The sequence below is a fragment of the Chiloscyllium plagiosum genome, chromosome 3 (assembly GCF_004010195.1).
Source record: "Chiloscyllium plagiosum isolate BGI_BamShark_2017 chromosome 3, ASM401019v2, whole genome shotgun sequence".
Lineage (NCBI taxonomy): Eukaryota > Metazoa > Chordata > Chondrichthyes > Orectolobiformes > Hemiscylliidae > Chiloscyllium > Chiloscyllium plagiosum.
The window spans coordinates 69,095,955-69,114,112 of record NC_057712.1 but is presented as its reverse complement, the minus strand read 5'-3'; the positions used below and the strand labels follow the sequence as shown (position 1 = coordinate 69,114,112).

General features: G+C 38.6%; 1 protein-coding gene across 1 annotated transcript in view; it reads left to right on the top strand.

Moving 5' to 3' along the window:
• Nucleotides 1-1,627: 1,627 nt before the first annotated feature.
• The window catches only part of rnf217 (ring finger protein 217), an 85,562-nt gene continuing 69,031 nt past the window's right edge, over nucleotides 1,628-18,158 (top strand). The window contains exon 1 of the mRNA XM_043684048.1: nucleotides 1,628-2,705. Coding sequence (XP_043539983.1) covers nucleotides 2,124-2,705 — 582 coding nt within the window. The 5' untranslated portion in view covers nucleotides 1,628-2,123. The remainder of the gene's footprint in view (nucleotides 2,706-18,158) is intronic.

Sequence of the window (18,158 nt, the reverse complement as noted above, 5' to 3'; positions counted from 1 at the left end):
TTTTGATTTTCCAATTGCAAAACTCAATAACGTAATACAAGAAATAATATTGAATAAAAAGCAATTAAATGACATCAGGATCAGTTACTCAGAGACAGAACTTTCCCTCCTTGTTATAAATTTCAATTGACGCTTTATAAAAGATCCTTACAGAAACTAATCCAGAAAGTTTGTGGGAGTAAAGAACTGTTTGTCCTGCTGCTTACTGAAACAATTGACTTTTGTTAATTGTATTATCAATTCTAGAAATGTAACTGTTCAGAAAATGCAATAGATATCAATTACTTTAAAAACTTTATGTTCCACTTTCTGTTTTGACAATCTGTTCCTTGATTCCATTCACCAATACTTGAAGAAATTTGATCTTACTCAGCTTGACTCTTTGAAGTACAATGAAATTATCCTGCAAATGGGGCAGTCAGTGACACATGACCCTGTTTCCCCATTCTTCCCCCCAGTTTGATCTAGGGGTTTTCTTTTGGATTTTGTCAACTAATTTGAAATAAAGATCCTTCTGTCTCATATCTTGCAACCGCAAATCAAACAAGGGTTTTTCATCAAACCTGTGACATTAACATCACCAGATATAGGGTTTGTGACTGGATTGTTTTCTTCCAGCTGATTGTGGTACATGTTCAAGAGGGCTGTGTGCCATACTGGCCTTTAATCATTCCTTGCAATTTTGCGGATTCCTATGCTGCACATCCTTTTCAGCAGTACAGAGTCAAATATTAATATTTCAATCTGCTTGGAAAATTTCTACATTCATAAGATTGCTTAACTTTGCTTTAATCTCCAATATATATGGTGATATTAAGGTAGTATCACAGAATCATAGAGTTTAATTTGGTGTAATCCAAAGGAGAAAGTTCAGCCAATTGTGCCTGCACTGCCCTGTTATCTAATCTAACACTATTATCTAATGCCAATCTTCAGCATTTCCACATATTTCCGCATGCCATTACTATCCAAAAAAATTTCAATGCCCCCTCTTGAAATGACTTGGAGATGCCAGTGTTGGACTGGGGTGTACAAAGTTAAAAATTATACAACACCAAGTTATAGTTCAACTTGGTCCTTCATCAGGTGGTTGTGCACAAGCACCTAATGAAGGAGCTGCCCTCTTGAAAGCTTCAATTGAACCTAATACATTTCCAGGCAGTGCAAAACCTAATGAACTTTAGGTGACCTGGAAGTATTCTTAAAGCTTACTTTACAGTTCTTTGTTTGTTGTTACAGTTTATCCTTTATATTTGTTTAGAGGCTCTCTGTTACCCTCTCCTCGCCCATATTTCTGCAAAATGCAAGTCATACCCTGTTCTAAAAATGGAAGCACTAGTCACTGATCCCAGAGAGTACTGGCATCTATCAAAATAGACATCTTTAGTTCAGTTCCTACGGGTTATTGTTTCAGTTCAATGAATGGCATGGTGGTTAGCACTACTGCCTCACAGCACCAGCGACCCAGATTCAATTCCTGCCTCAGGTGACCCTCTGTGAGGAGTTTGCACATTCTCTGTGTCTGTGTGGGTTTCCTCTGGGTGCTCAGGTTTCCCCCTCACAGTCCAAACATGTGCTGGTCAGCTAAATTGCCTGTAGTATTAGGTGAAGGATTGTTGGACTTGTTTCCACACTAAGTAATCGAATCATAACATGGTTCCTTCCAGTAATTTTATTTATAGGTTTAATCTGATAATTACGGTAAATGGTAGATGCCCGTCTACTATAGTAAATACAGTAAGCGCCGAACTCCGCACAGCTGAGCTGAACCTGGCTGACTTTGTTGTGAAAGTATGAATCTGGAAAATAGTGTGTACGGTGACTTCAGGGGAACTCTGAGGGGTTTCGTTTGTGTTTAAACCCAGTTTTTGTTATTCGGCGTGGAGTTGAAGTGTGGTCTTCGCGCGGAGGAAAGATGCAATCACGGGAAGGGGAAAGACGGTATTCTTGAGATATTACATTTTAAGTGAAAAAACAAGAAAGTTGCACACCAACTCCCATTAATACCCACCCCCCCAAAAAATACAAGTGTGGGTGGACGTTTTCAATGGCGATTGTGCAAAAAAGAGAGTAGGACCCGGAAGCAGAAGCAGGACTAGCTGGGCTCGTTTTGAGCTGTGCCTATGGGATTGAAGTCGGTAATGGAAGATGTAAATGTGAGAGATGGGGGAGACGTGCTGGTGTCCAGCGAGGATGAAGAGGCGGTCGGGAGCAAAGAGGAGATGGAACGTGGCCCGGATAGGATTGGAATGGAGAATGTTGCAGCTGGCCCTGAGGACAATGGGCAGCGTTCCACCCGGCTCGCGCCTGCCACTGAACCCTGGCACCAGCAGCACGTTTACTGCACCGTGTATTATGTGGAGAATGAGAACTACCACAGCTCAGCGCTGGAAGCCGAGGCAGAGGAGCAGAGCAACCAGCCCTCTGACTCGGGCCGAACCACACCGACTGATCTCGGCAGACAGACGGATTGGGATACCGCCCCGTCCCTGACACCGGCGACTTCAGAACCTTCCGCTCGGGAACCTTTTAGCATCTCCCGGCAGGTCGACATTCAGTCGGCGGGGAACCCTTATGCTGGAGAGTATGAACACTTTATTATTTTGACCTGTCGCGTTTGCCTGGATGACAAACCCATCCGACCACTTTTATGTTGCAAGAAAGCTGTTTGCGAGGAGTGTTTGAAGAGGTATCTTAGTAATCAGGTAAGTCCCATTGTCACGCTCAGCTGAACAGTAACTTTCGGTGTCCCCTTTGCGCAGACAATGCAAGAAACCATAACCCTACAGGGACTGATACTGAAACCTTGATTGCTACATGCAGTTTTACAGGTCTCATTCATAATTTACGCAGGGTATCTGATGTTCATGTTTAAGTCTTATTACAACTAACCCTTTCCAAAACAACGTATTCGCTGTTAACAGAATCTACACCTTTGAGCGTACTTGATTTAGAACGTTTTGTCTCGGACTAATTTTAAATGGTGGATTATTTTCCATTCTGTTAGAAATTGTGAAACTAATTCAGTACAACTGCAATCAACCAGAAGGACTGACATTCTGCATTTAGTTAACTGTTTACTAAATTAAATTGAGAACAGTCTTCAGTTTAACATCTCGATTGCTGACGTCTGTTAAAAATTGGTATACTTAGTTTTAAAAAGTGCAGCGTAATATTCCTGGCGTTTTCTAATACGATATATATTGCAGCCTTACTTCAGTAAAGTTGGGCTTTTAAATTAAAAATCTCGTATTATTTGAACTGAACGAGTTTTGTTTCATTCTGCAAATAGAACTGAACCTCAGATCATACATCTGCAATAAACGCTAGAAATAAAGAGGAAGTCAGACTTTTATCTGATAAAGATATGAAATATATTTCAGGTCAATTCAGTTGTGACCTTTTTGTAGAGGGAATTGGACGCAGTAAATGAAGAATATATTTAGAGTATGGGGCAAGTACTGTAGTAGAGAGCGCGAGGATTGAACCAGCTGTTCTTATGTTGAGTTGGTATTCACACCAAGCCAAGGAGTGCTGAAATTTCTACGATTTTATCATGAGGTGAATCCAGAATAGACTGGAAACAATATGTGTGTATTTAAACTGTGAGGTGGACTATCAAGAGCTCAGATAGCATGTCAGAAGATCCTGAAAATTAGACTCTAGTCTCTGGACTAAAGGTGAAACTTAAATTTGAGTCTTTTTTTTATAATTAGTTATGTTTGTTTATTTGAATGGATGGTATTTTCTCTTTCCCAGTTTTTGTATTTTTAATCAATGTATTGTTTTGGAACACAAATAAATCATTCGAACAAAATTTAAAACAGCCTGTTAAACGTACGTACTTTGCTGTGATCCCTGAGGATAAACGACTCTGCATTTATAGTTAATCGATTGCATAGCTGTCAAAATAATATTAATCATCTGAGTTCCAGGACGTAAACCAGACTCAAAATACAAAAACCAGTTGGTTGTAGATTATAGCAAACTAACTATATTTGATCTGTAGAGATGGAAATTGTAACACGTTATCAAATAAAACTTGATTTTCCATAAGACAGTTTCAAATACTCAAAAATAGTTTCAACATAGATTGGAAGCCATTTGGCCAACCGTATCTGTGTTTTTCATTTATATTTCTGAGACCAACTCAGTTACTCTTCCTCATAGCCCTGCAAATGTTTTCTTGTTAAGTATTTATCCATTTTCTCCAATTCAGTTTTCAAAACCATGATGGAATATGCCTCCACTATACTTTGACACAGCACATTCCGGATCCTAGCCACTGACTGCATAAAGTTTTTCCAAGTCAACTTTGGTCCTCTTGTCAGTCATTTTAAATTGGCATCATCAGTTTCACATCTGTCTAGATATTTTGTGATTTTGAGCACTTCTGTCAAATCTTCTCTAAGCTTTATTAAGGAAAACAACCCTTCTATCTCTAGTCTATCCATATAATTGAAGACCCTTGTCCTCAGAATGATTCTTGTAAATCTTTTCTGAACCCAGTTCAAAATCTCCTTAAAGTGTGGTGTCAGAATTGAATGCAATATCCTAATTGAAGCTTGTACAGATGTCTTGTATAGATCAGTGATAACTTCCTTTTATTTTACCCTATGCCTCTGTTTAAGAAACCCAGGATCCTGTATGATGTATTAACTGTTTTTTCAACTTGCCCAGCCATGTTCAGTCAATAATGCACATATATTTCCAAATCTCTTGACCTCAGCACCCTCTTTAAAATTGTACACATTGTTTTATGCTGCGACTCATTGACCTTCCTACCAAAATGTATTCCTTCATGTTACAGGTATTAATTTGAATTGCAACTGAATCATGTCATCAAAAGTACACTTATAAAATGATGAAGAACCTTCATTCTGTTTATTTATTCTGTCAAACTAATCATTCAGATGATTTGCTACACTGCCAAACAATCTTTTACCTACAAACTTGGTGTTTATACGTTCATTGGTGGGATTTGGGCTTCAGTAGATAGACCAGCATTTATTGCTTATACCTAATTGTCATTGGGAATGTGGTAGTAAGCTACCTTCTTGAACTGCTGCAATCCACAAACATCAGGTGAAATAATTCCACAGAAGCTGGTATCCCATCACCAACATGTGATGAGTCCTTTACACTAATCCAGCTCCCTCAGTGAGTGAACAGGATCTCTGACACTCCTGTACGGATCTGCCAGCCAGGGCTCCCTGGGCTGTTAATCTGGTCCAATCAGGGAACTCTATATTCGATGAAGTCCACCTGGCTGACCTTGCTACAATCACTACATCCCTACCCCTCTAAGCCTGAGGAAATACGCCTGTTTTTTATTTTGTGTAGCTCTTCCTAGGGCATTTTAACACAAGGAAAGGCTCCTCCTCTTGCACAAGAATATCTCTGGAGAAATTAATTCTCTTTGGCAGCAAAGGCGTTGAGATGGTGACATCCAGAGTCCCCCGCAGATTCAGACATATTGTCAATGTTTATTGGAGAGGGAGAACCCACAGGTTCTGGAATAATTGGAAAAGCTGTTGAGGAGCCAGACATATTTTGCTCCTGCACCGCTTGCAAGTTTGCAACTTTCATATGGTCCACATGCACATTGGCTGTGCAACCATTTCCAAGGCTGTCCCCTTTTTTTCACAAGTTAATGCAAAGGTGCCAGGATGAAGGTCAGGTTATGTATGAACTTTTTGTAATAATTCACCAGCTCTGGGAAAGACCTAAGTTCCGGTTCAGAATTGGGAGTTGGGGTATCTTTGATCACTCTCACTTTATCTTTCAACAGGTGTAACCTGGTCCTGTTGACTCTGTAGCCCAGGTATGTCATTTGAAGTTCTGGAAAATGCATTTTTCCCTTCCAAGGCATATACCTGCCTGGAAGAAGCATCGAAGGACTACAGTGCTCCTTATTGGCCTTCTCTGTTATGAGCACTTCATCTAGATAAATCAAAACCTGGGGTAGACCTTTTAAAATGTCCATCCTCCTCTCTGACCTATCACCTTTACCCCCAACTCCATTCACCTATTGCCCTCTCAGCTACCTTCTCCCCAGCTCCCCCCATCCCATTATCTCTCCATCCCCTCCCCGAGGCTTCCAAACTCATTCCTGGTGAAGGGCTTTTGCCAGAAACATCGATTTCCCTCGGATGCTGCCTGACCTGCTGTGATTCTCTAGCCTCTGCAGTACCCACTTTCACCTTGTAACATGTTTTCGATCGTCTTCTGAAAAATTGATGATATCCCAAATGGCAGCCTCGTATATCTCAACTAGTGGGACTCTTTAGCTTTCTTAAGTTGCAAACCCTTGTGCATATTAATTGTAAAGTACTTCTGGAATCCTCATCTAACCGCAATTGCAAGTACACATGGCTCATGTTCAGCTTTGTGTATAAGTCTTCTATACAAGGAATTGGATATTCATTCCGCTGTAAAAAATGGTTTACTGTTTATTTAAAATCCCCACAAAGGGAAACCGACCCGCCGGACTTCACAGTCAGCACAACCGGTACTATTCATTCTGCAAATGGGACTGGTTTCTTTCACTTTCCAGCCTTCTGATTTCTGCCTTTACTTTTTGCCTGTAAGGCAAATCGCACTAGGTGAGCCTTGAGAAATTGTGGACTTGCTTCCTGCTCAGTATGCAAGGTGGCCTGGGCTCCTTTGTCCCGATATCTTCCTGAAAAAGCGTCCAGGTATTTAATTAGGACTTCACTCAGGCAGCCATTTTCTAATCAAAAAATATCGAGCCAATATAGGTGAATCTTTCTCAACCAATTTCGCACCATCAAGCTTGGGCCTAAGCTTCTTAGTGAACCAGCTGTCACTAAGAGAGCGAAACCGAAGTTGTACCTTTAATCTGTACAACTTTAATCTGCTCTCAGTCTAGCCGAGGTTTTGCACAAACTAAAGTGTTGGTGTCCAGAGCGAATTTTGTTAAAGGCTGGTTCTCTGATCACTGAAGCAGCTGCCCTGGTATTAACCTCACATAGAATCAGCAGACCATTTAACCAAACCTTCATTTTGATTGGTTGTGATTTTAATGTTGCTAAGCAATTTAACTGTTCCAAAACATATGGAGGTTGACTTTCCAGGTTGTGCACTCTCCTGAATACCAGCCTATGAACAAAGAACAAAGAAAATTACAGTACAAGAACAGGCCCTTCGGCCCTCCAAGCCTGCACCTATCCAGATCCTTTATCTAAAGTTGTAGCCTATTTTCCAAAAATCTGCTCCCTGCCCATTCACATATCTGTCTAGATACATGTTAAATGACATTATCATGCCCACCTCTACCACCTCCGCTGACAATGCGTCCCAGGCACCCACCACACTCTACATAAAGAACTTCCCAAACATATTTCCCTTAAATTTCTCCCCCCTCACCTTGACCTCATGATCCCTAATAATTGAGTTCCACAATCTGGGGACAAAGCTTCTTGCTATCCACCCTTTCATTCTCTAAAGGGCTGTGTCCACTTTGGCTTCTCTCTTTCCTTCTTTATATTTAAAGCAGCTCGTGCTATCTGTCTCTATTACTTGCAAATTTAATCTCTCAGTTTATTTTTTCCCTTTTTTTGGTCATCTTTTGTTGGGTTTTTAATACTTTCCCAGTGCTCTGGTTACCGATAATCTTTGCCACATTTTATTTTATTTTTCTTTCAATTTGGTGGTGTCCTTAGCTTCCCTGGTTAACTGTGGTTGGTCTCTCCCCTTCCTAGAAGCCTCCTTCCTCACTGGGATATTTCTTTGCTGTGAGTCCTGAGCTGTCTTTTTTTTTTAAAACATCTACCATTGTTCCTGAACTATCTTTGCTGCTAAACTTTTCTCCCCAGTCCATTCCACCCTCATTCATTTGTAATTACCTTTATTTAAACGTAATAAGTTGTTTCTGACCCTAAGTTCCTCCCTCTCAAGTTGAATGCTAAATCGTACAATGTCACGGTCACTATTTCCTAACATCATTTATTAAGCTTGGCCTTTTTATGCATCAACAAATCCAAAATAGCCTGATTTCTTGTTGGATCCACAACATATTGTTCTAGGTATCCATTCTGAACACACACTATGAATTCTTCCTCATGGCTTCCTCTGCCAATCTGTCTATCCTATACACAGAAGATTAAAATCATCCATGATTAATGTACTGGCTTTGTTTCATGCTCTTATTATCCCCCGATTTATTCTCTGTCCTATGGTATAGTTACTGTTCAGAAGCATGTAGTCTACTCCTACCTGTGTTTCATTTCCCTTTTCATTTCGTGCCTCAGCCTATCTTAAATCTATGCCTTCCAATTCAAGATCGTTCATTACTATCGTATTTAGTCCATTCTGTACCAGCAATGCTACCCCGTAACCCTTTCCTTCCTGCCTGTCTTTTCAATTCACATACGACCATATATTTAGTTTCCAGCTTTGGTCTCCTTGTAAACATGTCTCCCTAATGGTTATAAGATCATATTCATTAATTTGTATACATGTTGTTAATTCATCTTTTGTTTTCCTGAATACTACATGCAGTCAAGTGTGTTTTTACATTTTTTTCCCCCTCTTGACCCTAGTTACTGCTATTTATCCATGTTTGTACACTGTATCCCTTCCTGTCCCACTCTGGGGACCGTTATCCTAACAGCTACCTTGTCATGTTGCCATGTTCTCTTGCTTTGTGAACCTACATTTCCACTCTCCCAAGCCTTCAACAGGTTTGTGACGAGAAATAATCCAATGATTACTGATTTTGAGGTCTGGCTGTTAACCCTGCTCCCTAACTCCTGGAAGTCTGATTGAAAGACATCAAGCTTTTTCTGTCCTTTTTTGATTGCAATGTGAGATGGCCAATGGCAGTCTGTTCCCTCCCATTCCACCTGGCAGAGCAGAATGTTCTGCATCCATTCCGTGACAAGCTTTAGCCTGACACCTGAGAGGCAACGCATCATGCGCTCTCCTGAAAGTAATTGTGGAAACAGCTGTTTGTATCACTGATTATTTAATAATCTTAAGACTATTGTGTTGCTGCACATTGCTATGCATTCATGTAATCCTTTGTCCCATGTTGCTTGGGAATTGCTCTGAAGTGTACTCCTTGACAGTTCCATCTCTTGCCAGTATTCAGGATTGAAAGCTCATTTCCAAGTACTACTTGGCTCTTCCCACAATGTAGACTACAAAAGACAATTCCTGTTTGTAATTCAGTTATATTTTAATAAATGTTTGTTACCTAACCAGATGTCCAAGCTGCCATTTCAGAAGCATTTCTAACCATTCAAGTCCTTATGTTTTCATTGGTAAAGGAGATAAACCGTTGCTTCAATTGTTCACCAACGTTCCCAAGGTCCTGTTGATGGTGTCTTTCCATGCGATTAACATTTTGAACTTCCAGTCATTTGTAGTTCAAAATTATTCAGGCTGAAGGGTAAGGGAAAACTCTGTCCCTTAGCACATGTCATGAAATGTTCCACTCCACACAAAAATCTGAGCTGTTGATTTGTTTTATCTCCAGTACTCTTTTGCTTTCACATTCTGCTGGGAAACAGAATACTTGGTCCGTTAATGATTCAGAACAAACGCTAATGAGACATAAGTATTGTTGATGTTTGCACACATGTAGGTCTCTGGATACATGATCTGTCCTCTGGCACAATTTGTACAAAAATGTATTCCGGATACTGAAAGCCTTGATAAAGAGTTTATAAATGAGTTGACTTGAAGAGAGATTTATTTGAAATTACTTTTTGGTATTCATTGAAAGTAATTGGTGTGTCAAAATACTTAAGTATGTTCTGTATCCATTTGAATTTCTGAATTTTTAGGGTTGTGGGGTAACATACTGACTACAACATATTCACTATGTGCCATTGAATGGGTTACTCTGAGGTTCGATTGCACATTGTTCATGTTTTGTAATTAGCTTCTTAACCGAGTTTACGAACAGGTCATATATCCACTTTCGCTGGTGCAATGTGTGTAGCGTTATGGCATAAGAGAGTTAACTATGGAAGGGTATATTGAAGGGAGTTGATGGAGGGGAAAGCTCACATAGCACATAGGTACCGACATGGATCTGTCAGGCAGATTGGCCTATTTCTGTGCTATAAAACTCTAATTTTGTTGTTGCATTTAATAAATATCTGAAGTTTGAACTGCAGATGTTAAGAGGCATTGGTAGTGCTGGCATTTTAAAATCAACTAATGTGAATGGATGAGTAAATGGGAACTGGAACAAATATTAATGTGGGGATTGGCTTACATGGGGAAGGCTCGTCCGGAGGCTCACTGAAGATGTTACCTAGTATGGTGATGAAACATCTGAAAATGAACCTTCCAGGTCAGCGAGCAAACCTACATCTAAAATAATTAATGTGCTGCAACATTAAAATTAACAAATTATATTATTTCTCTGGTAAGTCAGTTAAAAAGACTACTTTTTGTTTCTACAAACCAATTTATGCATTGCTGGGATATTGTTCTTGTTGATAGGTGAAAGTGATTCCACATTTCAGGAATGAAGGTTTTGAGGGATGATTGAAGATGTATTTTCTTTTTGGAAAAGTGAAAATTTTGTAATCTAATTTAAGTAATTAGTATTACCAAATTGATCAATGAAAATAATTTACGTAGGGGAAGAGAGGATTCGGAAGCAATGTATTCACTTCCAGGTAGTAGACCACGGAATAAGCTATGAGTGAAGACTACCAAGTGGGTTCAAGAGAATTGATTTTTTTAAATGAGTGTTAGGATGGGAGGGTTGATAAAGAAAATGGCCAAGTTTGGCTGGCTCTGAGTAAAGAGGACTGATGGTTGAGTTTAGTAATATTTAACTATTACAAGAAATTGTGTGGAGGGTGCTGGTGTGGACTGGTGTGGACAAAGTTAAAAATCACACAACACTAGGTTATAGTTCAACAGGTTTATTTGGAAGTGCTAGCTTTCGGAGTGCTGCTCCTTCATCATGTAGCCGTGGAGCTGGATCATAAGACGCAACATTTATAGCAAAAGATCACCGTGTCATGCGACTGAAATGTTATATTAAACAAGCCTAGATTGCTGTTAAGTCTTTCATCTTTTAGAAGGGGTTGCAGGTTTCCGTTCATTAATATGTAAACCCCAGAACCTCTTTCAAGTCACATTCTCAAGATAACTTAAGGTTTTATTTTGAAAAAAAGTGATATCTCTGCTCAGGCAAGGTGTGAGGTTAGAGTCTGTTTGTATCCCAATCTTGAGCCAGACTGGATCTGTTTCCAAAGTAGGAATTTATAAAATGTTATATGGATTGACTGCCTGCAGATTCTGTGCTTTTTGAACCAAATAGAATGTATCTGCAACTATTCTGCAAATGCAAATTCACCTCCTAGACTTATGAGTTTGCATGTGTTTTTGCTTGGTAGAATGTGTCCATGAGTGTGACAGAGTATAAGTCTGTGAGAGGGTGTTTGCATGGCGTGAGTGTGGGGGGTGTATATGAGTGTGTCTGAGAGCATGTATATGAGAGAGGGTGCGCGTGAGTGTGTGTGTCTGAGAGTGTATAGTGTAGTGGGGTCACCTGTAGTGTGATATCAAGCCAAGGTCCTGGTTGAGGTCATGCTCATGGGTACCGAACTTGGCTAGCAGTGTCTGCTGGGCCACTCTGCGTTGTTGCATATCCCGATGGTCACCCGAAGATCCAAGGCCAAATGCCCCTGACCGCTGAGCTGTTTCCTGACTGGGAGGGAGCATCCCTGTCTGGTGATTGTTGCACAATGTCCATTCATCCGTTGTCATACGTCTGCTTGGTCTTACCAGTGTATCATGCCTCAGGACATCCTTGCCTGCAGCGTACGAGATAGACAACGTTGGCTGAGTCACACGAGTACCTGCCGCATACATAGAATCATGGTGGCTGGTGTCCCCATGTGTAATGGTAGTATCCATGTCAACACTGTGACATGCCTTGCAATGGTTGGCATGATAAGATTGTACAGTGTTGTGGTTGGTGTTGTCCTGAAGGCTGGGCAGTTTGCTGCGAAGAATGGTCTGTTTAAGATTTGGCAGTTGTTTCAAGGCAATAAGTGCTGAAACCTGTGTCGTGGAGGAAATATAGAGAATCACCAAGAGACGCAGAGAGTTCTTCAAGAAGTAGGTCTTTTATTTGCAAACAAAAAACCGTGACACTGAGAAAGCAGATTCTCGAATGCCCATGAATCTCCAGGTCCATGGATTTTTATATCTTGTTTCTGTTAGCTTATCAGCATGTCCAACTATGTTAAACAAAGTACCTCACTCTAGCTACACAATAAACCAGTGATGTTAGTTCCCATTATCTCTTTAGTTGTACATTCTATTTAATGTTATTCTAATGTCACGGTTAGATTTATTGCTAACTCTGCTACAGCGATCTTCCATTCCAGATTAACCTGTCATGATAGATATTTAGCTATTCCATCTATTACAATAGTCTCCTGTCTCAACTGACTCTCCTAACTATTAATTAGATATTCCAATGTCATGTCCCAAATATTTATTTTCCCAATCTTGTCACAATGATACTTAGCAGAGAAACTTGCTTTATTACTTGTGGTATCTCATCTCGCCATAGTGACCTTTCAGCCTTAACCTTACTCCACTAATTGGTGTAAGAGCATTCCACTATTCTTGTCCCATCCTGCCTTCCACAGACCCCAGATTGCCAGTCGTCTTCATGCTTTAACCCTGCCCATGCTTTCATGTTCTTTATTTTTCATACCTGCAACCCATTCTAAAAGATAAAAGACTTAACAGCAATCTAGGTTTGTACAATATATTGTTTCAGTTGCATGACATTGAGATCTTGTACTATAAATTCTGTCTCTTATGATTCTGCTCCACAGCTACCTGATGAAGAAGCAGCATTCTGAAAGCTAGTAGTTCCAAATAAACCTGTTGGACTATAACCTGTTACAAGAAAGATAATGTGTTCTCATTTTCAAAACAAATGGATGGCTTTTAATATTGACACAGGACTACCTGGAACAGATCGTATTACATTGTTTCAGCAACACATTATAGGTTAATTTCAGTAAGTACAAAGATGGTACTTCACACTTCTTACTATTTAAATTTACAGAAGTCCAGTAATCTGTTCAACCAGTTAGTCTTTTTCTTCTTTCTAAATAACAGTGTATCATAGTATACACACAGTTCTGCATGCATATTTAATTACACAAAGAGAGCTCCCATTGAAGTCGGGAAAGATATAATGACAGGCAAAGCAAATTTGTGCCTTCTGCTTAAACTTTTGTACAGTACTACCTGCTGTACAAATCACTCTCTAATGCATACAGTGGCATTTTCTGATGTACAGAGGTAGTAACATTTAGTCAAGGATGTGAGAAAACCAGTTAGCCCATCAACTCACATTTGAACTCTTTGCCCTGACACCTGGCTCTATTCAAAATCCCCAGTGTTCTGTCTTTACATTGTTAGATTATTCCATAATGTTTATCACTTTTTAATTTACATTCATCTTCTTTTCTTCTTTTGGCAATCCCCATTTTGTTTCTTCAAGTAAAATCTGTTTATACGCTAAAAGACAATTCTATGAACTCACATTTTCTTTGGAGAGTTTCATCCACTGAATATAAATGTTGAGAATTCAGGAGCATCAGTTCTGCAAATTTGACGAGATTTCTAATTAAGTCCTTTGTATTGACTGCATGAAGTGACCATGTAATGCATTCGAGACTGTAGTCCTTTATTATCCCTTTTTGACCATTCTTTCTGGATTACCCACTCTGTGCTGGGATCAGGCTTGTGTTCGTTTCCTGAATTTTTTCTGTTATAAAAAATATTTTTAACATGATGACTATAACCAAAAGCACTATACTGGATGTTCTCTTACTAATAAAAATGAATAAAGAACTAGTATTTATATCATACGTTTTCCTATTTTGATACCATTGCAGAGACCCAGCTGGTGTGGACTTGCGTTCTGACGTAGCCTTATTAATTGGCTTGCCAAATAGTCTGGATATTTTAAAGTGACATGCCGATTACTATTCCCAAAACACTTTGAGCACTCTGCAATAATTCAACTTAATTCATTTTATATTTATTCCATGAGTTTTTGACCTCTATATAATGTGTGTCTACTTAATTGCATAACTAATTGCAAATTGTCTGCCAAATCCTCAGAGGTTTTTTTTTCTAAGGTTTGTTCTTTTATTAGACAGTCTTGCCTGCCAGTTATGCATGTTATAAAACTACTGACACATGTGCTGACTTTATGCCAGTATACCTCACGATTAGTCAATTTTTGTTTCCTCTGTCCAGACTATAGTAGGCAGAGAGGTTTGCTTCCAGGTATAGAATCCACTTGACTTCCATTCTGTGGATCTCTTTTATTTCATTATTATCCAATGCTATGTTCATTCTGGATTTCTGTGATTGTTGCTGTAGTTGGAAATTGTTCAAAGCTTTATAGAAGTCCAAATAAACAACAACAAATTTCAAAAAAAGTAAATATGATAAAACCTAGAAAATTTCAATAATGGTGAAAGATCTTGTAAATATACAATTTGTCAGCAATTATATATTGCAGGATTATATATTGATATTCTATGTGGAGCCCATTTTTCAGTCTACATCTGGAAAATTAATCCGACATCTCTCTTAGACATTGAACTATGGTTTCTGCCAGTGATGTCAGCAATATTTTTGACTAGCAATCTATCTAGTTCTTAGTAATTAATTTGATCAGTGTAATCTGCATGCAGTACAGGGTTTTTTTTCTGTCTTGATGCAAAATGCTAAGGTCACTCTTACAGTTGTTTTACTTATTAGGGTTTTGCAAACTAGGAATACTACCAATTTGCACTGATATTTCTTTTCGATTTGTTATCATTTTTTTTGAGGTACTATTTTGTAGAAGGCCATTATCTAATGCCTGATCCCACAACAAAAACATGTGTTACCTTTTACTTGTTTTAAATTTTAATTTCTTTCTGCCCATCTCAAGGATAATTACCTACTACTTCTCAACTTTTGAATTGAGACCAAGAAGCAAATAGAGGTTGACAATGCAGTGGCAAGTACATAGTGTGTGACAGCATATTCAATACCTGTTCACCACATTTTGAATCTGAAAAGTGAAGAGTTTAACATCACCCAGTGTAACTGGCCAGAGTGAAGAGTGGTAGGAGCCTTTACGGTTTGTTGGGGTAAATGATTTTTCAGTCATAGTACTCAATCCTCAGCCATAGGTATACTTTTTAAACAATTAAATGCGCATTTATAGGTGTATCATTCGGAAAGAAAAGAAAGGTAGATTCTTAATTTAGCTCAGCTTGTCTTTGGTATGTTGAAAGTGCTTCACAGGCAATGAGATGCATTTGAACTGTAATCACAACTCATATATTGAAATATAGCAGCTAGTTATATATAGAATGATCCTGTAAATGGCAAATGAGCTGAAGGGAGAGACAGTCCGTTTTTGGATAGTGTGTCCAGGTGATCTATCTTCTCCATTTGAGTAGGCAGATCTTATCCAAAAGACAATGTAGTGCTTTCTCAATGTTTCTTTGAAACATTAGCCTAGATCAGAGTTACATAACTTTTTTTTTTGACTGGGAGCTTTTTTTCAAAATAATGCTGAAAGTAAAAGTATTGGGAGCAGCAAGTCAAAAGATCAACATTTCTAAATCAAACACAGTATTTGGAGAATTGCCAAGAATTGCTAACATGTAAAAATTGATGTACATAATAAAAGCTATGGATTGAAAAAGAAATCAAAATTAATTAGACCTTACTGAATTACATGCTTTTTTGAGGTTTTTTGAGAATAATTGTGTCCATGAAATCATGTTTAAAACAAACTGTGTGTAGAAGAAAGGATGTTTTAGGCTATTGCTGGCGTGCATTTTTAAATCACTAATCGTTGTTTATAAATGAGAAAATAAGTTCAATGTCAGCCGTAATCTTAAAAGCAGTTTCACTAACTAAAGATGTCATAACAATTGTGTAACTGTACCAAGGTTTAATTCGAGCATGGTGCTTCTTTTTGTTAAAGTAGTCATTTGAAACTGTAAAGTATTACATCATCATTAATCTTTTAATCCCAAAAATACGGCCTTTACTTTTCTGGATTTAACTTTTTTGGTTTTATTTTAATTCACTGTGATCCATAATCTGGGGAAGAAAGATGATACTAAACAGAGACTCCCAAGTTGCAAAGAATATTTGGAGAGATAGATAGTGTTAGACTAAAAAATAGTAAAACATTAGGTGAGTTCAGGATAAGAGGGAAAATAATCTACTTGGAATTAGGTTTACAGTGAATGTATGTGAATGTGTGGAGTGCTGTAAATAAAGTTGGTGAGTTGCAGATTATCATATGATTTTGTGGCACTAACAGAGACCTGACTCAAAGAAGGACCGGACTAAGTGTTAAATATTCGTGAATATAAGGTGTTCAGGATAAAATAGTGAAGTGTGGAGGTTGACAGCATTGATTCTAGAGTCGTAGTGTCACGCAGCACGGAATCAGACTCTTCGGTCCAACTCATCCATGTCAACCTAAACTGATTAGTCCCATTTGCTAGCATTTGGCCCGTAACCCTCTTAAACCTTTCCTATTCACATATCCATCTAGTTGCCTTTTACATGTTGCAATTAAGGAGAACACTGAAATGCACGGAGAGAGGATGTGCCAGACGGGTCAAGGACAGAATCTATTTGGTTAAAGAAACAGAAGACCTCCCGTTACATTACTCCAGTTAATCTAAAGACAACCAACTGTTGGGAAAGACCTAGAGAAATAAGTTTGCAATTTAAAAGGAGGGCAAGAATTGGAGAGTATATACAACAGGGAGTTTAATTATCTGGATATAGATAGTGCTTCTGTAAATGATAGAGAGGGATAAGAGTTCCTCAGAGTGTGTTCAGGAAAATTTTGTGGTTCAATGAAAAATGAAGCATTGCCGAACTTGGTTCTATGGAATGAGTTGGGCCAAATAAATTAAGTGATATTACGTTAATGAAATATTTAGGTGACAGTGCTCATTGTGTCATAAGGTATAAGTTGGCTCAAGGGTAGGAAACAATTCAGAATAAGGGCAATTAACTGGGGAGAAAGCCAACTGTACTGGGGCAAGAATGGATCTAATTGAGATAAATTAACAAAAAAATTCTAACTTAACAATGGGTTGACTTTAAAGAAGATTACTTGCCTTTCAAGTATGGTCAAGATTTTCCTATGAAGGAGACAGGCAGGAGAAACAAATCCAAAGTTCCTTGAATGATGAAGGAGAGAAAGATTAAAGTAAAGCAAAAGTGTGCTTCTGAGAGGTGTCAGAATTATTGAGAACCAGGCCAAATATAAAAGGCTAAAAGGAAATTAAAACACAAAAAGAGTATGAAAATAGACAAACGGTTAAGATCAAAGGGAATCTAAAAGCCTACTATACTATTACAAATAGTCGAAAGGTGTATGAGGATGTATGTGTCCAAATAGTAACTGAAAAAGGAATTTATGCATGGAGGCAGGGACATGACTGAAGTATTATGAGTATTTTGTATTGTTTTATACAAAATGTTGCTGCTTAGGTCTTGGTGAAAAGTTGTTCAGGCTCTTGAAGGGTCGAAATTGATATAAGTAGTGGTATTAGAAGATCTGCCTCTGTATAATATTGATAAGACACCAGCGCCAGCTGAAATTCATCCATGGAAACTGAAGGGACTGAGAGTGGCAGAGGCACTGACCATAGTTTTTCAATCTTTTTTTTTAAACTCTAGGGCAGTGCCTGAGGACTGGAGAATTGTAAATGTTATAAACTAGTCATAACAAGGTGTAGCAAAAAGCCCAGCACCTACAGGGTAGTCAGTTTAATACCCAGTGGTTAAAAAAAAATCATACAGGCACATGTAGATTTCTCAAGAGTATGTTGATTTTAACTAACAGAGGTAGCAGAGAATGTTGGTAAGAGTTATTATGTGATACACATGGGCTTCCAAAGGGTAGCAATAACAGAAATTGCTGGAGAAACTCAGCAGGTCTGCTAGCATTTGTAGAGGAAAAAAAAGAATTAATGTTTCGAATCTAATGACCCTTCATCATTCCAAAGGGTATTTGCTGAAGTGCTGCACAACAGACTTTCAATATCTGCAGATGAGTCAGAATTCGTAAATATTGTGAATAATGAGGAGGG